This window comes from Pelmatolapia mariae, linkage group LG7 (assembly GCF_036321145.2).
Source record: "Pelmatolapia mariae isolate MD_Pm_ZW linkage group LG7, Pm_UMD_F_2, whole genome shotgun sequence".
NCBI classification, from domain to species: Eukaryota; Metazoa; Chordata; class Actinopteri; order Cichliformes; family Cichlidae; genus Pelmatolapia; species Pelmatolapia mariae.
Genome location: NC_086233.1, coordinates 23,892,642 through 23,917,115, shown reverse-complemented (window position 1 = coordinate 23,917,115; position 24,474 = coordinate 23,892,642). Strand labels below are relative to the sequence as shown.

The window sequence follows — 24,474 nt, the reverse complement described above, 5'->3', positions numbered from 1 at the left end:
GCCTCAACATTGCAGGCCGCCAGGCAAGTCATCTATCTTTAAAAGACAACAAACTAGAGCCTTTCCCATTCACACTTTAAACTATCCTCATTTTCCCCATCACTTTTCTCTTCAAAAAACCCCTATTCGTTTTCAGAAAGGTACTCGCTTCATAAATGCATCTCCATGACCATTTTTCCTTCCCCCATTTTGGATGACAAAATTACTGTTTGCCTTTGTCCCTCCCTCCTTTCGTCATCCATCTAGTTTTAGGGTTTGTGTAAGACATCTCCTGCAGAGGAAGTTGAAAGCATTCCTCTGCCTCCCCTGTCATCATGGCTTATTTAATAACTATCCCAATAAAGTCAATGATAAACCCCCACCTCTTTTGTATGTGAGACTCCCACCCCTCACCCGCAGGTCTGATGAATGGGGCCATCAGGCATGCCAGCTGCCCCGGAGGTGAGCAGGCTGCCCCAGGCCACTGAGCCAGGGGGAGGAAGTGGAGCAGAGTAGAAGAGGAGGCCAGGGCAGGGCCAGCATGCCAGAACTCACACCAGGCAAAGCTTGGACAGAAAGAACTAGTGGAAATATGGAGAAGCGTAGGGTGGGCTGTGAAGCAGAGGGGTACAGGATGCACACGCAAACAGGGGGCCAGCCTGGACGCCAGCAACGCAGTGGGCAGAATGGATACACTCACAACATGGTTTTGCTCACAGCTTGCTCATGACTTTCCACTTCTCTTGACAACAGTTGTTCCATATTTTACTAGGCATTACATTGACTTGGCAACGTCTGAAAAAGACACATTTGCATTTGTCCAGTGATTTTTGCATTAATTAGACAAAATGTAAATCTTTTAACTGATCGTGGTTACAGCTCGGGGTCACAGCGTATACCAAAGCCTGCTACAGGAGCTCATTCTATGCAACGCAGTGCATCAGTGCATAAATTGCAGAATGTTTAGTATATATTTTTTGCATTTAAAATAACACGTTTAAGGTGTGCCTGTATGTGTGCTTGTGTAAGACTGCAACAGGGAAAATGGGGCATGGGTAAACGGCACTGTATGGATCCTAATTTGGGGAAACTGGACATGCTTGCATGTGAATAAATCTCCAAGGACACTCTCTCATGAATGAAAAATAGGTCAATAATTAGAGAAAGCTAAGCATGGTCAGAGAGCATAAACACATATGAGTGACAACTGCTCCACAGCTGGCTGTTTAATTCCAAACCAGAATTGTTCATTAAACATGATGAACGTCAGTTATTGGCAAGCCAAAGCTGTTTCCATACTACCTGCCATATTTCTTGACTCTGCCCACTTTAACAGCTTATGTGACCCCCTCCCATCCACTTGGACTGCCAAATAGCCATGCCCTCTATTCATTACACCACAGTTTCTCTCTGTTCCACTCACACTGATGCTGCCAGCCTTGGGTCTGTTGTGCAGACACACAGAGATGGTAAATTGGTCAAAGTAACAAAACTGGCTAAGAGAAATTTTGACTCAGTGACTAAAGAGGAGAGGCCAAATGTTTACCCAACACAAATCCTGAATCTCCGGATGAAACAGAAAAAAAATGCCCATGATGTGGGACTCATTTAGTGGAGGAATGTACATTAACCCTGCATAAGACAAGGCTGACGCAAAAAAAAACCAACCCAAAAACCATCCAGTAAATGACATTCACACCAGCATTTTTCTTAATCCAACCTTCTAGGGAGAGACTGGCTAGATTTACTCAGGGAGAAATTGCCAGCCTGAACCCTCAGCCTACCTTTGATTTGCTGAGGAGTTGCTAGTATATTCCCTAGCAGCCGCTGGGTTAGCTGATTTGCTACCTGTTAAAAAAAAAAATCTTTTATCTCCATCCAGCTCGCTTTCTCTCTTTACGTTCCCATCCCTTGCCACTGGGGAAATCTTTATTTTCATATCCAAGCAAACATTTTTATAAATGCAAACAGGCTCTCTAAAGACAGCTTCAGAGGCGAGACCTGCCCAGTACCTGAAAGCATAGCAACACGTCTCTCCTGGCCCCTGCCCCCAGAGTAAGCACAGCTGTGTTGAATATTTCCCTCACTCTTCAGTTCATTTGAGGGTGATCTGAGCTCGGTTAGCCCCCAGGACATGGAGCGATAAACAGGCCTGACTATCAAAGCAAACCACCCCTGTCAGAAAGACTTGAATATGAGCCTCTGACCACTGAAGCTGTGGATGCAGGCGCAGAGGCAACAGCGGGGTAAAGCTCAAAGACTCCTTGACAGCAGCTGGTTTGACCTGGCGCTATACAGGCTGAAAAAACAAGATTCCCTAAACCATCAGTGGGCAGCAGGATTGTACATCTACTGTAGCCATTATGGTGATTACTGCAGTCTAAATCACAAGCGGCTCTAAACTAACTTAATAATCACCCAGACACATTAAACTGGTCGGTTTCTTTTTCTGAGCTCTACAAGCTTTAGCTACAATTTTGTTTTGTATGGGTGGCTAAAACTGAACCAAGAAGAAGTAAAAATTCACACGATTCCTCTGAAATCTTCATATGCCTCCATACCCATTTTCAGTTTAGGCATGTGGCTGAGCTTTCAGTAAAGAAATAAAAAAGACGAAAACAACAGATTTAATGGCCAATGTCCACGTGGCAGACCGGCAGGCAGTAAGGCACCAAAGCAGCCATACTGTGACTACCCACATCCTCAGGACGTCCCGTCACCTAAACACAGGCTCGTGCTCCAGGGGAAATGACTGGATGCATTTAGCCCGGCTCATCACAGAGTAGCATTCATCTTCAGGAAATAGCATGCTCTGTGAGATGTGTTTAACTTGAGACAGTCAGAGGAGAGAGAGAGAGAGAGAGAGAGAGCTAATGTCCTAACCACTGGCCTGTTGTTGCTTTCTGCAGTAACATAAAACTAGGAAAGTGCTTCTTTCTTTTTGGATTTGGGGTATGCAACAACTTCTTGATGACTATCTACACTCAGTGAACTAAATCATACACTAGTCATTATTTCTCTCATTACTCTTATGTTATTATGGTGCGCAGAAGGCCACAGCCCAAAGGGCTGATCTTCACCTCTGTCAAGTTTTGTCAACCTCCATAAATTTCTTTTTGCCCACAGCTGCACACTTTGGCAGTGTTACTACAGAATTAATGCTAATTAATGCTAACAAGTCCATCACAGCCTGCCCAGAGTAAACACAGATTAAGTTTAGAGAATTTATGCTCCTCTAGCCCAACACACATCTGAAAACATCATCTGCTGGGGCAATCACAGTCAATTCTTTTCACACATTGAGCATTAAAGAAACACATGTTTGATATAACTGTCTGCCTTTGTAAGCTGCTGAAAAGTATGGAGTAATAAAATCACATGGAAACACTGAGTTCATGTGTTTCTTTTACACACAGCTGGGCATGTTTTGCTGAACGTGTCACCAAAATTAGCAGTGATGTCAATGATGGATGTCCCCCGGCAGAGTGAACTTCAGAACCTCTCTTCAGAGGACTCTGGGTGTTTCAACATTTATCTGGAACAAACTCTTTAACCACAGCCATTGTGAGACAGCACTGAAATCCCTTTAATGTCAAAGGAATGACACGACTGGTAAAGGAGAAGACGGAACTGTTTTAAAGGGACGAGGAGGAAGGGGAAAAAAAACACTGTGATGGGGCACTTAAGAAATCCACTGCGATATAATGTGTCCCTCTGGCCCTGACCAATTCCACTGTTCACTCTTCCTCAATATCCTTTCATTTCTCTGGTGTTTACCATGTAATTTCTGCAGAGGACTTAACAAGATCTCTGAGCCTCATTGGTTCTGCTGGGGAATTTGCAGAATGACCATTTCTCACTGAGTCCAATGCTCTCTATTATTTACAGGGCTCATGTAAATACTTCCACCCCCTTCCTTGGAATATTTTCTTTCTAGCTATAGCGCCATTCCCTTGTGAACTACAAAAAAATAAACAAAAAAAAAAAAAACCCTAAATGGGAGAGTGACACAGAAAGAAAGACTCTGTACGTGTGTGTTCTTGGTAAGCTCCTCAGAGGTGGGTGGGGGCTGTGAAAGGCCACATTGTTGATGTCAAGGCCAGTCAGCATCAAAGGGCTGATTCAGGTTGCGAGAAGAGTCTCTCTTGCTCTCTTTCTCCTCCTCTCTACACGCACACATACTCTCACATGCTGTTCCACTCAGACCCCTGAAGACCCCAAAAGAAACATCATAGTTTACTGTTCCTGCTCGCAGTCAAAGAACAATATTTGGAGTTGACGTATAAATTTAGAGTGAGGGCGACAAGAGGGAGTAACGTGCCTGAGTGAAAAATAAAGTGGAGCTCTCTTTATTCCCCATCCGTCCACTTGACCAAAATGCCTTCCAAGGCTCAAGCGTATCTTTCAATTGGATGCCTACCTGCTCACTCTTTCAGGGCTTGGACCATTTTTGAATTTCTATTATAAATGTTTATTTCTTTGATAATCCATGGGTTTTTTTTAATGTCCAAGGCAAATGTTCCACAAAGTGCACCACGCTGGGTAGTAATAATAACAATAAATAGAAGAAATAGTAAGGTGGTTGAGTTTGGATTTTATTTTTCACCGAATCTGTGTTGTGTCACTTCTCTGTTTCTGTTCAAACTAAGCAGCTGGGAAAGCCACAGGGCTTACTGAGAGCTTTAATTACACTGAACAAAGTGCATTAGACCGGTGTGTGCAAGTGTGCAAATCTGTAACTGTTCCTTAGCGTGTGTGTGTGTGTGTGTGTGTGTGTGTGTGTGTGTGTGTGTGTGTGTGTTTGTAAGGGGTAGGGGTGGAGGGCATGTTTCTGTATGAATTTGTAAAGTTAGGCACCAGTAGCGGCGCTACCATGTCAGGATGAGATTTAACGAGCTTTAATAACAAGCTTTAATGAGCTTAATTAGGAATCCATGCGATCCCCATGGAAACGTCTCAACCCCACAGAACCCAGCTCAGGGTCTGAGGAGCTTTCAATTGGATTACTGTGGATAATGTCACTGGGACACAACAGTGGAAACAAACAGAGCCCAGTGGGGGTGTCAGTTTGGGAGGGGTGGCAGGTGACCTGAATGGCAATAAACATGGGATGGATGTCAGTGAGGGACTTTGGCAGTGGAGAAATACCTGCTGAGGGATGCAGGGGAGACCAAGGAGAAGAGATAACCAGAAGAACGAGCGGGATTAGTGTTGCTCAGAGATTTCGCTTCTGCACAGTAGGCACAGGAGAATGATTAGCTTTCTCCGCCTATAGACTCAAATTTATTTATTTCACCATTCATTCTCAGTATTTTCCATTCTTTGTCACAATTTTCGAAAAGAACAATCGACTTTGTTGTGCTCGCAGAATTTTTTGAGTACTCCGAGATGAGAAGTAGTAAAAATATGTAATTATTATACATACTTAAAAAGAAATAATGATTAAAAAAAAAACCAAGGTCATAATATTGTTGCTTTTTATTCGTGCGTTGCAAAGGAGCGGAGGAGTAGGGCAGAGGCACTCATTTTAAAAAGACTGTGAGAGGATTTAAAGAGTGATTGAGCCTATAGAAAGATATCACACATTTCATGACCTAACTGTTCCTGTTAATGCTGTCTATAAACTATTTACATAAAAAAAAATACATACAATAAATAAGATGAAGAGACATCTGTTCCCATGTGAAAAAGAAATACAAAAACTTCAAGTGAATTTTTATGTTTCATCTGTTTTGCATGCCTCATACGATTTACTCGTGAAAGGGGCACCTTTTGTATTTTTCCTCTTACGACGTGACTGTAAGATTAAATATGGATCAATAAAACTTTATACTCTATGAGAAAAATATGAACGGAGAAATAAAAGTACAGGAATGAAAGAGGGGAAAAATTATTTTTAGGACATCCGACAATGTTGTGGGAACTCCTTTTTGCTTATTTTTGTTGTTTAATCTGTTTAATTTTAGATGAGAAGGAGCTGCTATTATCATTCATCATCACTACATACCAGCAATGTAACAGGACTATGATCTTGTTGTCCTGAACATAAGTGATGGGAATGCACATTCTTTCAAAGTGGTGCAACATTTCAAGGAACAGGCTGCGTCTTTCAGCCTTCTTCTGTCTCTCCCAGATCAGTTTGCCTTGCGGTGACCACGAGAAGGTTTTGTGAAGCGCGCTCTGACAATGACAGAGTGACCTTTCAGATAAGCATGATAAAGCTGCCCATCCCAGCTCTTACCTCTTCCTCCCATGTGTGTGTGTGCACAAAGAAATGTGAACGTGCACAGACGCAGAGGTGAACACACACAGGCATATCTGATGACCTACGCTCTAAGTAGATGAAAAGTCCTCCCTAAGGGATTTTTCCACACCCGCACACATGGACACACACACACACACACACACACATACAACAGCTAGACCTCTTCCCAGACACAAGATCATGGGATGTCATCTGGCAACTAGGGTATCACTAGGCCCTGGGAGCTGTGCAGGTCACAGAAGTCTCACGGACAACAACGGGCATCTATACTCTGTCAGCCTCGACTTGGGCTGTGTGGCTCATCTTTCACTATCTGTCTGCTGAATTCTCTTGTGCCTGTAGTCCCTTCGTGGTAGCTCTATATATAGTCCCAATGCTTCCCAGGATTCTTTGTGATGTCCTGCTGTGGTGGAAAGAGTCTGGGACTCATCATTATAAATCAGCCTGTTAGAAGGAATAAAATTTTAAAGAGCTTCTCCTTGGATTCGAGCTGAACTCTCCATTAGTGAGACCAGAGCAAATGGTTGCTTGCATGACAACACGTAGCAAATCAACACAACAACCCCTTTAATCACCCTCTGAGTCCTTTTGTTCTGCTCCCTATCTTATTCTGCTCTCTGGGCTCCCAGTGATAAAGTCTAGCGACCTCTCTGAGGAGGATAATCATCACAGGTACGCACTGTACCACTGAGATCAAATTTATGGTTTATTACATTGCATCTCCTTAGTTCTTACCCCTTATCTGCTGCATAATATAAAAATACTTCAGGAGATATATTTTTCTAACCTTGCATAGGTCCACATAGGTCAAGGGGGATTAGTAGGGAGGAGAGTTTAAGCTCATCTTATCATGCTGTATTCTCTGGCAAGGGGTAGGACTGCTGACAGTATACAGATATCAGGCTTTAGGGATATAGGAATGCCAGAAACAGAAACAGGGCCACACAGCAGGAGTGCCCAAAAGGACAGTGATTAGAAGGCAGAGAAGCAGATACAACGAGTATGACAAAAGAGCAATAAAAACAACAGAACATGCAGTGCAATATACCAGCTTCAGAGCACAAATGCACACAAACCCGCTCACACACACACACACACACACACACACAAACACTATGATTTCATGATTTCATTTCATGTCAGCCTTGAGGGAGAGCTGAACTCCTCGCCTCATCATCATCCCCCTTCCCGATCGCTCTGTTCTTGGCCTGCTGCACGCCTCCAGGGCCAGCGAAGGCAGCGATTAACGACAACAGCGAGAGTGTGTATGAGTGTGTAAGTGTGTGTAAGGCCCGATCGTTAGAGCGGCCAACTTGTGTAATACAATTACAGAGGCTGCAGAGAAACTGCTAATGTGCACGCAGGCAGCTCCGTCAGATGGATCAGGTATTGAGTTTTCTATGCTTAATTCACTTTCCAGCACACACATGGGTGCATTAGTTAGATTAGAGTAGCGGGAGGGGACGGGAGCTGGGGTTGGTCTACCGCCGGGCCGAGCAGATTTGTTTAGTGGTGGCTGTCAATTACAACCCTGACCCTTGCACTAAATGGCTGCTCATCCAGTGGAAAGTAGACAAAAGCCAGACAAGATTGGTCAAGACATGGCCATTTGCTGCAGAAGATAACAAGTGGCATGTTGTGGAGTAAACAACGGTCAAAACACTGCACATAATGCTCCGCCAATAAAACAGAGTGCTGGGGGCCTGAGCAGGCAATGTGACCATCAGCAAGATTAGTGGGGCAATGTTATCACTAGGACGCGACAGTAATGGGACAATGCAAGGCCAGGGGTGGATGGGTACTTAAAAATATGAAATGGAAAACAAATTATTTAATTCACTCTTTTCAAAAGTCTCCTGCAGTTTAAGAGACTGATTGTAGAGGCAATCACTTAAAAAACTACTGACCCTCTTGTGGAAAGCCAAAAATATGAAAGAAAAAATTAAAATCCAATTATGTATTCTCTTTGGTTTCATATTATGTTGTTATAATTTCTTTGGAACTTTATATTATTAAAAAATAGATTTAAAAAAAAACATTTTCGAGAATAAAACATAACTGATATTTTAATCTGCATATGCCTACAGAGCCGCATATGGCCTGTATATCCATTATATTATAAAGCAACAAGAAACAAGCAAATGTGGGCACAGGCTGCATGAGCTGATGCTATAGATCCCCACGCACAAACATATGTTGTTTGAGGGGCCTTCTGTCTAATTAGAGGAATTAAATGTACAATGTACACATCAACTTTTTTTTTTTTTTTTTACAGTAAAGCTGGAGCGGCTCATCTCAAGGGAATGTTACTCAGGAATATACAATCACAATGTTTGTCAGGAAATCATAACTCTCTTCAAGTGATGATAAATATCGTTAAATCTCACAGAAGCTCTTTTTTTTCTCTCCAGTAGCTAAATGAGCGTTGAGGGGTGGGTGGGCAAAGTTTCCGCAGTAAACACCTCCCTCCCATGTAAACATATATAATCACAACAAGATGGCCAACGCAGAACAGCTCGTAATTGTATCAGCGAAGTGAGATGAGTGAGTTTCGCAAGGGGGGGGGGGAGCAGAGGGAGGGGGGAGCATTGCAACTGATTGAATTTAAATGTCTGCTTCACTCCCAAGAGACCACCCCAATTCAAAGGACAGAGATTGTCTGCATGTAACTGGGGCCACGCAGTAACAAATAATCCTGTAAGCCTTCACAAAAACTCTCTTTGTAGGCACTGACAGTATTTTTTTTCCCCGTCTTGACACGAAGCTTCTTCTAACAGAGCGCGAGAAGAGAGCCAACGGGAAAAAAGAAAAGAAATGAAATGAGTAAAGTTGGATGTGACAGGCTGAGCAGAGAAAACCTTTATCCACTGATAGATGTTAGACAGCTACATCCCCTCATTGTGACACATCCATCAAAGCGCTGATCACTTTTGTCCTCCCACATGTCCAACCCTTGTGTGTCAGAGCTGCATTGATCAATCCAATTTGACTCCGCGACTTCAGACAAAACAGAGTGTTAAAGGAGTGACCGCTGACACTCCTTGGATTCGACATGCCTGGTTTAAATTCCTTCAACAGTGTACTGCATTCTGTCAAGCTCTTATTAAAGCAAACTACAGTAACAGAAAGAGAATGGAAGCTACTGTGTAAATATTCCAGCGTGAGTTTGCATGCCCTTGCCCCCTAAATTCAATCTCTGTGTGAGCAACTGCCAACTAGAAAAATGGCAGTCAAAACCAAAAACAGGTTGCGCTGGTATCTGGTGTTCCACAGAGAAGAAACACAATAAGGTTCAGATTACTCAGCCAAATTTCCCAAGAAACTGCAGGGAAATGGAAATATGCAAGTGAGCTGGTAACGCTCAGAGCTGCCCAATCTTTACAAAACATTGGTTTGTTCGACACTGTTGTATTTGTTTACTAGATTTTTGCTTCTCTTCCACGAACAAAAAGCCACACAAAACAGCCCAGAATAGCTGAGGGTTAATGTGTCTGAATCCTGGATGCTCTCAGGCTGTTCATCCTGTGGGTAAAAGCCATGCAGCTTACGAGTGGCTCTTCTATTCCTGGCTCTGAGATCCTTGTATCCACCTCGCCTCTTTTCTTTTCCCCTACTCTTCCTCTGGCCACATATTGTTACCTAGGTGTCATAATGAGCTGCCAAATAAAATATCTGGTAGAGAAAAGAAGTGATAATAAAAAAAAATGTGGCTACCAGAAAGCAAGTTAGGCCTTTGTAGACTTCTAAAAAACAAAAATACTGCGATTTAGTAATGTGCAGCTTTCTAAATGCAAGAAGTAACAAACGCGGGCAACGACTACCGAGGAAACTCATCAGCAGGGATAATTTACTATGGTAATGCTCCTTCTTTTACACAGCAGAGGTTACCCCGCTCGCCCCCACCACATCTCCCCAGTGTAACCCTTTCTGCTTTTACCTGAAAGATCAGCTTACCTCACGTCAGCCTAAAAACTATGGGAACCCCTATGCGTGGTGTGTCACCACTGAATTATCGGTTTCCGCTGCACATGCTCCTGCATATCTACAGCAAGCCATTATGGTGTATCAGTTTACAGTTAGTGTGCTGACTCCAGTGCAGCTGGTGTACTGTATGGAGTCATAGTTTATGGATGTCTGGAATTAGAGAAACAAGCCTGTTATCTTACTAAGCTCTGCCATTTTATTTATTTTTTTCCCCTAACCGAGATTGCGCGTCTCCATCGATTTAACTCAAGGGAGAGCAGCTCTACAAACCCTTCAAGTGTGTTATGAGCAATTATCTTTAAAAAGTGATGGGTAGGTTGGCAAACCCCTGATACCAGAGGGGCACTCCTGTGCCTTGGTGGTTAAAATGCTGACCATAAACCACATCATCCACTCCAGGCCAGAGGGAGAGCTTTGGTCCACGTCTCTCTCTCCTCCTCTCATTTCCTATATGCTTGTGTGTGACTAGAAGTATAAATGTTGCTAACCTTCCTAGTCAGCTAGAAATACTAGTCAGTAAAATGTATTCTCATTTTATTTTACTTAAAAACTGATAGTTACCAGATCAGAGATGGTGTTCAAACTATAATAGACCCAGGTTTTACCATTATCTGCACTGGGCTATAGCAGCTAGCATGAAAGAGACCGAGGCTACTGTTACGAGCACTACTGAGGTTAGCAAAACAAACAAACTAATCTGACACTGTGCGTGCTTGCAAGGTTATACACAGCCAAATGTTTCAACAGGCTAACTAAAACATCATTTGACTCAAGAAGAAATTTTGATATAGCTCATAAAATACACACAAGATATTGGTTTGGCCAATAGTAAACTTTGTCTGTTTCAAGCATGCTCAGTATTAAATGTTCTCCATCTTTTAGTCAGTGCAGCTAGTCCAGTTTTTTTGTTCTTTTGTTTAAAAACCTAGCAAACTAGTTACCAGGAGCAATCCTATTCTAAATGGAAAATCGAATAGAACGTGTGATGTTCCAAAAATTCTAGATTTAATACAATATTAAGGTATTATTGCCAATATTGTAACTACCAGTAAAACTAAAGGCCTGACAGCGGGAAACTTTTTGCTACTTTTTGCTTGTCAAGTGAACGACTACACTATGAAGCCACAATGACATGCTAATGGTAAGCACTATTTGGCCATTATTGCACTGTACATCTTTTATAATGTATTATTGTAGGGCCTTGACCTTATAATATGAAGCATCTTGGGGCAACTGTTCTGATTTGGTGCTATATAGATAAAGCTGAACTGAATTGAACTGCATTGAATTGAAAGTACAGATGACTGATTGCAGAGCAGCTAGCTTTGTAAATAGGCAGTCAAACGCCATGATGTGAAACAAGTTCTAGCAAATAACTTTATACTGGTAGAGGGAAGCTGCATCTATCCTTCTGGAAACACCGTAAACACATTTTAAAAACAGGTTGTCAAAGACCACACAGCAATCACCCAACTGACAGCTTCAGAACCACCAAGTTTAACTTTGAGCTATTCATGCATATTTCTAAACTGCAGAAAATTATCCTTTCAAAATGGAACAGTACTGGCGCTCCAATATGCATGTATCCCTAAGTCTGTAAAATGTGACAGCAGCATATAAAACACAATAAACGTCTATTTTGTGTTCCAAGCCTGGATGGACTAGGAGCTTGTGAAGGTTACACATCAAACAAGAGTTGTGTTGAATGCAGTAAAGCTCATCCTGTATACAAAATATATCCATTTCAGACATTTGACCTGGTTTGGGGGGGGAGGGGGCTGCCAACCCCCCTCGTATTTCTGAGAAATCATCACAACAACATCCATTATTCAATTTCTGCCTACTCTTTGGTTAAGTCCTTGAAAGGGGCAAAGGCAAAGCTGCAAGCTCTCCTCTACCACCAATTCATTATTGCACCGTACAACTTTTATAATGTATTAAAGTAAGCGCATTTAAACCAATGAATATATGAATGCAACGCCCTGCAGGAAAATATTGTGCTGCTTTTTCCAATCCTTTTGTCTTAGAAGATAATGTAATTCTGACATTTAGCTACAGAAGTGAACTTTCAGATTTGCTCATTTGCCTTCTGTTATTAGCAACCTCATCTCAATAGCATTCATTAAAATAGGAATGCATACAAATCAAAAGACAACAGAACAACTTATTAGCAGCGCCTTTTGGTTTCCTGACAGATTCCAGAAGAACAACAATACAGTACATTTTGCCTGCTCTGGCAAGCCCACAAATTGCAGCAGCTTCAACGGTGTGCTTTACATGTTAGGAGTCATAAAATAACCTTTCACCATGGGGCTTCTGTCTGGGCCCCCTTTAAATGAGACCCATTGAGCCTGCCCCAGTTAAACACTGTCTGCCAGTACTTAAAACACCAGGGTCTGATCATGGAGATATGGCACACACACACACACACACACACACACACAGAGGAAAGTGCTGACACCCAAGTGCAACCTCAAACTATTACTGGACTTGCAGCAATAAAGCCTGAAATGCTGAAAACAGGTCAGGCACAAGGCTGTTTGAGCCTGTGGTGGTAGACATGATGATGGTGGAGTGTGTAGTTAACGCTGCTTTTAAAGTCATCTTCTTTTTTTACATTAAAACCTGATGAATTCCACAGTGTTTGCTGAGACACGCACAGTGTAATTACAGAAAAAAAAGACAAGACGAGCATGATTTCAAGAGGCGTGTGTTTTTTTAAAATATCCCTCTCTCGCATTTTGACTCAACAGGAGTGTATGGAAGGTTGGGCGGGGGGATCAATCATCCAGCAGTACATAACAATTGTGAAGCTTTAATTTAGCACCTCATTTAACTCAGTAAAAACAACAACTTTACAGGCTGGCATTCTGACACACATTTAATTCTGCCCCCTGGTAATGGTCTGCTCTGTTTAAAAGTCTGTTTGGCAGCTCTGTAGATAACAGATGGAAGAAAAATGAGGGGAATTATGAGAAAGATTGATTTCCTAGGGATGAATGGTCTGGTATTCACACAGATTTATCTGAAACAGACTTTCTCGGACTCTGTTATTATTGAATAAACATACACTCGTGCATGCACACACACTCTGTCACCATATGCAGGCAAACAACAATGTGCGCGCACAAAGAGACGCACAGCACACAAAACACCGTAGTCATGCAAGAAAGCTAAGAAAACAGAAGCACGTTGAATTTATGAGTGTACAGTACATGAACATTTCTAAAATGGTAAAAGAGTGGAGCGCAAAGGACATAGCTAGGAATTGGGATTTTCAAAATATTACCAATTTTCACTGCCCAGATCTAAAGGATGCCAAATAATCTGTAGGTAGAAACAGATATATTTAACACAGTCAGCACAAATGTGGCTTTCCAGAAAAAAAATACAACTTTTCCTAAGCCTCTTCCCCAATGTCTAGTAAAAATTTACTCTTTTTGAAGAACAAGAGCTCCCATTGTCCTTTTAGATGTCCCAAGCCTATCTTTAAGGAACCATAATATAAACCAGAGACTATAACTTCTCTTGTGGCATCTCAAAAGCAGACAGGAATGAGGCAAAAAAAAGAGAGAGAGAGAAAGAAGGAGGGGGACGGGTGGGTAAAGTACCTCATTTGAGCCCCATAAAAAAAACAAGACGGCACAAACATTTATCTGTGGTCAGGCTTTCATCAGATGCTTTAAGAGCGCAGGAATAACAAGAGAGCCGGATGCTGATAAAGTAAAGACAGGAAATGGGGAGCGTGGGTCTCCTACTCTCATGTTTCACACGGGACAAGGGGTCCTATAACCTCCACCCCCCTTCCTCTCTGCTCTGCTGACATACGTAGACCACAGCCCTCCCCAACCAGACATTAGCGCAGCAACTGGAAACCACCACCCCTCTAACAAATGCAGAGATGAGACAACAAAATGAGGAAAACGTTGAAGTCTGCAGGTATATAAAATGTGCGGCTGTTTCCACTTGATGGTTTAACTCAATATAAGCCGGCTTCTCAAATCATTTATTACAGATGAGTGTTGTTCCTTTTCATTGTATATATTTGCTTTTGTCTCATTCCACGAGTGAGGCTCTGCCTCTGAGCACAAGACGGGGCAAAGCCGGGATTAAGGGTTTAGCTTTGTCAATCAGAGTCAGAACTGAGGGAGAGATAGCAGCTGCATCTCCATTCTGAGAGGAAGAGACTGAATTTCTATAGAAACACCAAAATCTGAGTGATTCTGTGCTATATTTGTGACTCAGGTCAGGTGTTATGAGTCACCACTGACATCATCTCGCTCATTACCGATTTCCTCATCAGAACTAAACATTTAGTCTGGTTTTAGCAGAAACGATGGTAACGTGATGGTAACAGAGTAGAGCACTGAAAGAGGACTATGAAATGATGATATTTGTGTTCAAGACTGTTTGTAGAGCCCCAATTATTTATTAATCAGCTACAATAAGTTTGTTTTTGGGGAATTTCTTACGTCTAACCAGGAATATTTAGTATGCATGTATGTAAGAGATACAGGCACACTAATGATAGTGTTAGGGTTCAAACGTTGGTTGTCAACAATTTCCAACGACTGGTGATCATCAGTATTTTAGCAGAGCTGTGCATGTGCAGTGCCCCTAACACTACAGATCCAACCTTGCCACCACTTCTGTTGCTTGTTGAGAAAAATAATGCAAAGTTGTCTATTCTCGATGTTTTAAAGATGAGTACAATTCTCCAAATGAACAACTCTGGTCAGAAACAGCATGCTCCGGTTACTTTGTCAAGTGCCACTTTAGCTTGAAATCAAGCAACTGATTTAAGCTACAATTATCGGCTGGCTAGCTGACTGAATATGTTATCCCTGCAACAGCATAGTGACCTGTCCAGGGTGTACCCTAAATTGGCATGAGAAAATAGAATATGGATTGACTGGATTATCATACCTTTAAACTTCCTACCACCCATCTCTGGCCTAGATTATTGAGCTATGCCACATAAGACCAATGCTTGCTCTGTAGCAGTTACCGAGGCTGCTCATACTCCATGCTGGGCCAGGAAACTAAGACTACAGGGAACAACGTTAAAGGACATCAGGGAAATAACTGCATTCTGTCAGCCAGCACATTTTGCTTTTTATAGTGTCTGTGCGACTACATAAGATTAGCCACGTTCTAGGAGCTTCTCAAATCCCCCCTAATTCTGTTTATTTTGTATCCTAATCAACTTTACAAGAGTAAATAGCATGTCTGGAAACAGCAACAGCTCAACTGTAGTAAAATGCAAATGATTATTAAACAATTGTATTTAAAAAAAAACCCAAAAACAAACATCAGAAATAGGGGAAAAGAGTTAGTTTACTGTATAACAAATATATTTTGTATATTGAATATTGTGCATCTTTAACAAATCTGTAAGAAACATGTATTGATTAATTAATTGGTCTTCAGGCCTTTCTGTGTGGACTTTGCATTTTCTCCCTGTGCCTGCATGCCTGGCTTCCTCCCAAAGTCCAAAGATGTGCACGTCGGGTTAATTGGTTATTCTAAATTGGCCACAGGTGTGGATCTAAGTTAGATAAAGTGCTTAAGTCCATAAAACACAAGTGCTCTATGGATGTGTTTGAAAAGGTGCAGTGTAAGACTAGAAAAGCCCTACGTAAATGCCAGGCTGTCCTTCCATTTTAAAAAACATGACGCACAAATACAGTGAGACTTCCTTTGAGTTCCTTCCACATATTTTTCCCCTCATTTACCTGCCTGTCCTTGGCTGATATCCTGTTAGGAACACAAAAATGCAGGAGGACATTAGTGGTTGAACATCAGGGGGGAGGCCATGATGCCAAATTAAAGGGCAGGAGTGGAGTGTGTACTTATACTCACTCATGATGTGCTCTGTCAGCCCTGCTGCTTATAATGGCATGAGAAGGGCCACTTAACTCATAATCACTTCTCTCTCTCCCTTTGGCTCTGTCCTCCTCTGTACCCCACCTCAACCCTTGATTTTCTGACTGCCGGCTCTGATCTTTAATCATAAATGAACTGTAGATCAAGAGCAGGGACAGTGGTCCACACCCCCTTCCCCCCCTTGCCGAGGCTCCTGTAATCACAGGGCTCTTGGCTAGTAAGAGGCCAACAAGCCTTTGAATGAGAAATGACTGTACCTCTAATGCATCAGCCATCTCAACTTTGGAGAGCCGTTTTCTGGCAAAGGGTGTACAGCAGGTAGGAAATCAGGTCACCACTATCGTCGTCTTCACAATCATTATCTCCGATCTCATCCAGTAGCGTAATTGAAAGTGGGACCTTTTATACAATTATTTTCATTTGCTGTCCGTAGCCTACAATACGTGAGTAATTTCTGCCCTGTGGTGCACTCCAACTTACTGTACCCTAAAAAGAAAAATCATATCAAATGCACAGACAGCAATCTAGGTGGTGCAGCATGCATTGTATTGAGACACAAGTCACCCTCCCTGGCAAAGGCCTGCTTGTCAAGTGCTGCTACTTGTGCCGAGCTCTGCTAATGGACTGCTAATAGGAGTGAATGTTGCACTGTGAAGCTCCCCTGTAGTTGAGAGTGTCACACAGGGTGATTAATGACACACTCTCTTCTCCTTCCAAGCCTGTCCCTGTCCTCGCTCCATATCTTGCTTTCACCCTTTTCTCTCACCCACCCTCTCCTGCCTCGAGGTCCCTCTCCTCACCTCTAATCTTTCTGTCCCTCTCTGAAGTCCTTGCGTCCTCCTTCCCCCCCCCCAAAAAAAATTTATTTTCATTTACTTCAAGATTTTAGCACACGGCAATCTGAAAGCATTATTATCCACCCCGCAAATCAAGTATACTCACAATGCTAAATTTTAAATTGCTTTAAAGGCATGCAGTATGAGCACAACACATCAAAACTGCATGGAAGCATTAACACAAAACTCAGTAGGAAAAAGAAAACGTTTAGGTTTAGTTTACAAGGAGCTTCAACTTTCTATTAGGCTGATCAGGGATTACATTTTAACATAACTTGAGAAAAACAAGGCAGAATTTATAGGAAATTTTAAGTTTTTAACTCTCTGATAAGGAATTTACATTCTAGTGGTTTTGAGGGGCAGATTATGGTGGTCTTAATATGCTCATTTCCAGGTCCACAGTTTATCCAAGGATTCTACTGGAGCAGCTTTGTATGATTCAATCAAATATTACTTATTAATCTTATAGCGTGCCTCGGTTTATCCACTGTCGGGAACAAAGCCGTATTAACTCCTCTCACGTTCTTCAGATTGGCTGTCTCTAACAAACAGCAGGTTTGAATAGAAGGTGGGAGGGGCAGAGCTAAATATCCACTAACTGGGATTACTGTGTACAGTGTTGTACTTGTACAGTTTAAAGAAGTAATCCCAGTGAGCCATTATATATACACATTATTTGAAACATTAGCCAGTTTAATATTTTTAGGCCCATTAGGAGGGAGAGAAAGAAAAATCCCAATGGCCCCCTTGAGTTTAGGCATTTTAGGCTTAGTGTTACTCAAAATGTCGACTGGCTTGACTCTTTCACCATGATGGAAGGCTAGCAAGCTGGCTAATGAGTATATAGCAGCAGGAATGGTTCCCCACACCCTAAGAGATGAGTGGTTTCATGAGAAACTGACATGATGTATCACAATGTCAGAGTTAATTTTGGCTTTCTTTTGATAATATTTTTTGTTGACATAAATGGTCACCGACTGATCACATGCAGTTTTTAATGATATAGAACACTTCAGTTATTTATAGAAAATTATCCTTGGATATGGGTCACGTTCCCCGGGGGTCCCCAGACCCCACTTTGTGAACCATCTATAAAAATGTGACTGATTTAGACATCATTTGGTACTCTGCCATATTTGCATCATCAAACTGAGGTAAAAGTAAAAGTTCTAGTGCTGTAGTAAGATTGGAAAAGAAAAGAAAAGAAAAGAAAAGAAAAGAAAAGAAAAGAAAAGAAAAGAAAAGAAAAGGCACAAAATAATCAAATCAAGGCACTCTGATGAACTGGCCAAAAAATTCTTAGATAGACGACTTGAACTAAAGGGAATGTGAACACACAACCAAAGTAAATTAAAAAAATCTTCATGACAGGCCTGAGTGCAATGACAGACAGTATTCGTGTCCACCGCCACAGCTGTTCCCGGCCCCAAAATAGCAACCGAGTATATTTTTTGCTTTCATAACAATAGCATATGACATCAAGTAGAGCAAGGAAGCAAACTCAGCAGCTACTTTTCACAGTAATTATCACTCGCTACCAGGCTCCGTCTGGCTTAAATCGCAACCAGCATGCAACTGTGACCTCACACAGCCATACTGTGTACACACTTTTTTTTTTTTTACTTTGCTCTCTTCGTTCACCTGTGCATATCACAGCTCAATCTTAATTTCCTTCACTTACACAAAATCCTTCAATTACATAAATTTGCTTTAAATATCACGTACTGCAAGCTCGCATTGATGGCAAAGGCTATCACAGGAGGTCATTTATATGTACTGCTTCTTCGCACAATGCTCTCATTGTGCATGTAGACCCAGTTTATATAATGACCTCTATGGTTGTAATGTTAGCAGCCCCAGGGGAAGCCTCTTAGAATAATAATAGGGAGGGGAAAAAAACAAAAAAAACAACATTCTCATTTACCTGCATTCTTTACGAAGCACATAGAAGTAGCCTAAAAGCTGAACGAGTGTGTCGCACAAGGAAAACAAAGAAGCCTCACTGTGTATGAGTTACAATATATCTGAAACCATAGCTGTCCTTTAACTTTTTCTCTCCATAAACAATCCTCAGAGGACACATCATCAGAAAGTGGAGAGGCAGGAGAGACAGAAACATGGTGTGAGAGGCAGCGCAAGAACAGCGCTGTGGAAAAACTGAACTAATCCCAGGAATGCCAGCGCCCATGTATCCACTGCCTAACACAAGAGATACACTATATAAATGCCAGCGTTAAGGTCAGCCATGGAAATGAAAGGAAATCGAGAAAAAGGAAACACCTTTAAAAAGTGATTTTCCCTCCCTTATCATGCATGTAGCACAACACATGCATGTTACCTACTAAAGAGTATTGAGCAGCATATATGGTTAATATGCATTTATTGATTTTTTTTTTTTAATAAACTTGGATAAATAAATGTGAACTGGACTAAAATGAGCCACAGCCCAATGGTGAGTGAGTTTGGACTTTTAGGGAGGGGCAATGTGACGGAAAAGAGCAGATCCACTGCTAAATTGAATGCGGCACAATAACTGTTTAATCTCAGATGTGTTGGTTTTTTTTGAAAAGATTTTAAAAAATAATAATAATAATTAAAAATACAACCTGATTGCATGCCTGCCAAATAAATATTTTATCAGAGAAGCTATTCCATATGTTCCCTGTAAGAACTTGACATCCTCCATCAGCTTTAACAGTACGGTGGAGTTCTGACACCTCCATGGAAAAAACTGAATTGTATCTTTTCTTGCACCAAGGGTTTCACATCAAGCTGCTGTCAGAGCCCTCAGCTACCTTCCTGGCAGCTCATTGCCTATATCTGTCTCAACTTGTCTCCTTTCTGAAGAGTTCAGCAGGTTAATGAGAAGGATCACTTCCCGGTGCTCGCCTCTGTCTAGATGGGATTAGAAAGCACTCTCAAAAAATAAATAAAAACTGTAAACACATATTTACAGCCACAGAAAGTAGGTCTGAAGAGCTGCGAGTAGAAGCACAGCATTACAGAGAGCGCCCGGGTAAGTGAGCCACTTTGATCACCAGTAGTTTTACACTGAAGAAGTGACTCTCCAGCGATTAGAAAATGTGTAGAGCTCATCAGTGCCCCAAAATAGCGAGGCCCATTAATTAGGCTCAAACAATGTTCTCCTAGTGTATCGACTCCTTAATGGACAGATAAGAACCTTGTTCGTATTCCCATCCAGTCAATGGCACAGGGCTCTCTGGGGTTTTGGAATGGGTATTATGTCATCTCACCATGCCCTTCAGAAACTGGACCTGTGCTGGGGGGGTTTTTCCTCTCTCTTTCTTCCTCTTCCTCTTCTTGCTCATTAACTATGTAGGAGTGAGATGAAGGTCTGGAGCAGCTAGATAAGGTTGCTCACAGACCCTCTTCCCCTGTCTGGGATATGTGCTTAGACTTCAATTTGAGCTTGTAACACTTTTGCATGAGCACTGAAGCCTCACAAAAAAAAAACCCCTAACTGTTCATGATGTCACTGCAGAAGGGAGTATATCTGAAACGGTCAAACCTGCCCTCCCATCCCCTGCCCTCCATCTCATCATGTTATTCAGACAACAGTTGATTCCAGACAAGACAGACCACCTACCTTAATTCCACAGACATACACTCTTGGCGTCTGATACACATGCACAAACACATAGTGAACACTAAATCCTAACACAGATGGCTTTTTCTCAGCTCCCTTTGTTTGACAATCTTGCACGGTAGAAAGAAGATTAAGTAAATGGCTTCAGGTGTTGTGGCATTATCTCCAAGATTTCTGTGACTGACAGCCACTCTGCAGTTTACAGAAAAATCTTTCACCAGGCAATTCTTTGAAGGAGAGGTTTTGTAAATCTGCTTACTGATTGAAACCAAGCATAATGAGAAATTAAAGCTCGCTGCCGAGATGTGTGTGTGTGTGTGTGTGTGTGGGGGGGGGGGGGGGGGGGGGGGGGTTGTTGAAGATTTTCTTGGCAAACTTCACGACTGAAACTTCCTTATTTAATTAGACATTCTCCTGAGCAAAAAGTCAAGATCATTTAAGCATTACTAGCTTCACTGGGCTTTGAGATCATTCTTCATTCTTAGATGATCTGATTGTTTTCAAATAGTGGACCTCTAATTTGGGGATTACAGCAGTCATCAATCAACACTGAGTAAGATTGAATAATATGAGAATGAATGGAAGTTCAGCTTTCTTGATTTGATTAATAGCAGCCCGAACAGAAATATTCTAATATGACTGCAGGTAATGGTCTACGTGTTATATTTTACCTGTAATAACTTGCTGTGATTCACGGTTCTTGTGGCTAATTACAGTTTTCTAATAGGTTTTTTTTTTTTTAATGTGTAATGCTATTTTTTGTGTGCCTACACTAAAATCTTTAACGGTTTAGGAAGATGTAAAGCAACAGCCACAATATTAAGGGCATCTCTTGAGCTTCAGAGCAACACTTCTCCATTTCTTTCCTCGGAGAAACAGATGCAGGGCTGTGATGCTTTGGTTTCCAAGTGCAAAGCGTAGTTAATATAAATTATTGAATGAAAACTTTTTTCCCCAGTGAAGGCTTCTTTGGACGTAGTATCTTCATATTTACCTCACATAAAGCTGCTTAGCAGTAGGCAGCCTGCTTTAATGAAGGCTACAGCCTATTATTTCTAGTACAGCCGAACTTCGGGGGCATGAGGTGGCACACTGTATTCTTCTATTAGGAGTGTGACTAATTATGATTCCGTTTTGTCTTGCCCACTACAACAGCGCCACGAGAGTTCATAAAAGTTTTCCTGAGAGCAAAGCCGAAAGGTTCACTGGTGAAGAATACACTTTAAAGTTTACCTTGAGCCACACCGATGTCAACCAGGAGGAAAAGCAAAAGCCAGGATACGGTCGGCATCTCAGGAGAGGATCTCGGCGATCTTCCTCCTTCTCTGTCAGTCCGCGCAGAGTACCCCATGATGAGGAGTCAAACTACGCTCTAAGGCAAGTCCCAGTCACTGAGAAATTGATATGACGCGCACTGGTGTCCCTCGTTACGCTGCGCAGCACTCCACAAACCCTCACAACCCGGGCGTAAAAGAAAGAGAAATGGCTTTCGAGAAAATATATCCAGCGCAGTGTTTTTGCAAACATGTGACACTTTATGAAACAAGAGGTGGGTGCATCGCCCTCCGTCACAGAGGATGTTGCATTAAAATCTGTATCCGCTTGCTTTTCCCTCTAAAGGTTCACTTGCTAGAGGTGTGGATCGATGTTCTGACGGCAAATTCATGCTCCCACATGAAAGCAAAGTCCGTCCAGCAGAGTCCGAGTCTGTGCAGAACCCTTTTTCACTCGTGCAGTGCGAGAGCAGTGTATGTGCGTGCACCGCGTCTCCAGCGCTCCACTGACGGCACTGAACGAACCAGGGCAAGGAGCCGTCTCTGCGGGCTACCTTGCTCCTTCAGCCAATCCAAGTGCTCCGGCAAGTGGCGGCGCTGCATCAAAACCTGGCCCGGACAGCAGCGAGGAATGGATGCTGATTTTTTTTTTCAGCTGAGAATTTTAATCATGCATTCATCCAGGTTAGACTACGAGACAGAAATTAGATTAACAGAAATATGAGTGTATGCAGTGGCGGAATGAATCCGTTATGTAACGCTTGTACTTGCGCGTAAATTCCTGCATCCAAAACTAAAGTATTATTAGGGAAAATCCTTTTAAGCTGTTTAAGCCCATTTCAATATGCTTTTTTAAAAACTATTTTAAATACTCATTTATGTGTAGTAAGGCTTAGAGATGCGCAGTGAAAATGTTTTTACCTCCATTTGAACTTTAGAAATACAGATCAGCACCATAACATCAACAAACTCCCCCCTACATATATAAGTCGTTAATTTAAGAGTACTTTGCAAAAATATTTAGTCACCCTTCATTTCTTTATATTTTGCAAGGAAAACGGGAAGGTTTACTGAAATGTGCAAACATACGTGGAAATACAGTATATAAGCTTAAAAGTCAATATGTCAATATGTTGATGCCAAACAGCTTCAGTAATGTTGAGGTCCAGGCTCTGGGGAGGACAATCCATGAGTGATAGTGTTCCATTGTGTGTTTTTCTAACCAGGTATGCTTTTACTGCGTTGCCAGTGCGTTTGGGATCATTGTATTGCTAAAAAATAAAGCACTGGCCAATCAGACACTATAAGGTGGCTCAAAATCTCACTGTACTTTCTGCATTCATAATTCCATCAATATTGACAAGATCTCCAACACCACTGGCTGAAACGCAGCACCAAACAATGACAGAGCCTCCACTGTGTTTTACAGATGCCTGTAGACACTCGCCGTTGTACCTCTCTTCCATTCAAACTGACGATAAACTTCATACTGACCATATACTTTAAATTTCGATTCATCATTCCATCAGACATATCGCCATTGATTTTCACACCAGTTTTTGTGTAATTTGGAATACCTCAGCTTTTTCTCCCTGTTTCCCTTTCTAAAAAATGGCTTCTTGACAGCTACTTATCCTGTAAGACCACATCTGTCAGGTCCCGTGACAGCTCTGTGATCTGGATTTTTTCCTAATTCAGTTTCCTCAGGTTTTTTTGTTTTGTTTTTTTTTGTAAGAAAAAAAACACACCATGCTGAGATATGCTAATTCATAGGTAACCTTATAGGTCAGTTTTAAGTTGCTTAACAAACAAACAAACAAACACATTGCTCTGAAAATAGTATGGTACAAGGACTGGACTGAAAATATGTGAAAAAGCAGCCAATGACCAAAGAAAGACTACTGCTATTATTCAAGACTTTTAAAATAAATACAAGAACTTCTGGCTCCTTTAAAACAAAATATTTCCCCTGGTCTTCCACCGCACATTAAGAAAAACCTGAATACCCACTCCCTTATCCCCACTGCTCTCTGGCAAAGGGTCACAAAATAAGTACAAGTGGCTATGAGATGATTAACTGGAGAGGAAAGAAGAAGAAACAAAATAATTTTTTGATACATCTAAATTTTGTTTGGTTTTCAGCAGGGAATGAGGATAACCACTTGAGAATTTAAAGTATTGCAGAAGTTGGTAAAAGGTTTGAGGGTTTTTGTTGATTAAAAGGAGACAACAACTCAGACATCTAAAACATGAAAATGATCCCCACGTAGATACGGCCACTTTTTAGTCACAAGCATCCATCACCTATAACTGCACATTTCCTTGTTTACACAGCTACAACATAAAGTAGCAGAATAAATCAGAATAATTTTTTCCTGTACAGTAGAGCACAAAATGTTTCTTATATTCCCTACCAGTATAGTGCAAATAGGTGCTTCCATTTTCTGCTCTATTTAGAAGTAATAATAGCATGTCACAAAACCTGATCGATGATGAGCTCAGCCTCGCAGACTTTCAAACCCACACACAGAGACAGACAGACATATACATGACTTTTGCTTTGCAGGGGGAAATTTGTTTCAGTGATTTCAATAAAAGCTGATAAGTAATTACATATGCATCAGAGATGCCTAGGCAATGCTC

The 24,474-nt window shown here is 41.7% G+C and overlaps 1 protein-coding gene across 2 annotated transcripts in view; it reads right to left on the bottom strand.

The window, feature by feature from the left end:
* The window catches only part of unc5cb (unc-5 netrin receptor Cb), a 134,171-nt gene extending 111,810 nt beyond the window's left edge, over nucleotides 1–22,361 (bottom strand). For both annotated transcript variants that reach the window (XM_063478526.1, XM_063478527.1), the window contains exon 1: nucleotides 21,791–22,361. In XM_063478526.1, the coding sequence (XP_063334596.1) occupies nucleotides 21,791–21,908 (118 nt within the window). In that variant the 5' untranslated portion in view covers nucleotides 21,909–22,361. The remainder of the gene's footprint in view (nucleotides 1–21,790) is intronic.
* Nucleotides 22,362–24,474: the final 2,113 nt, after the last annotated feature.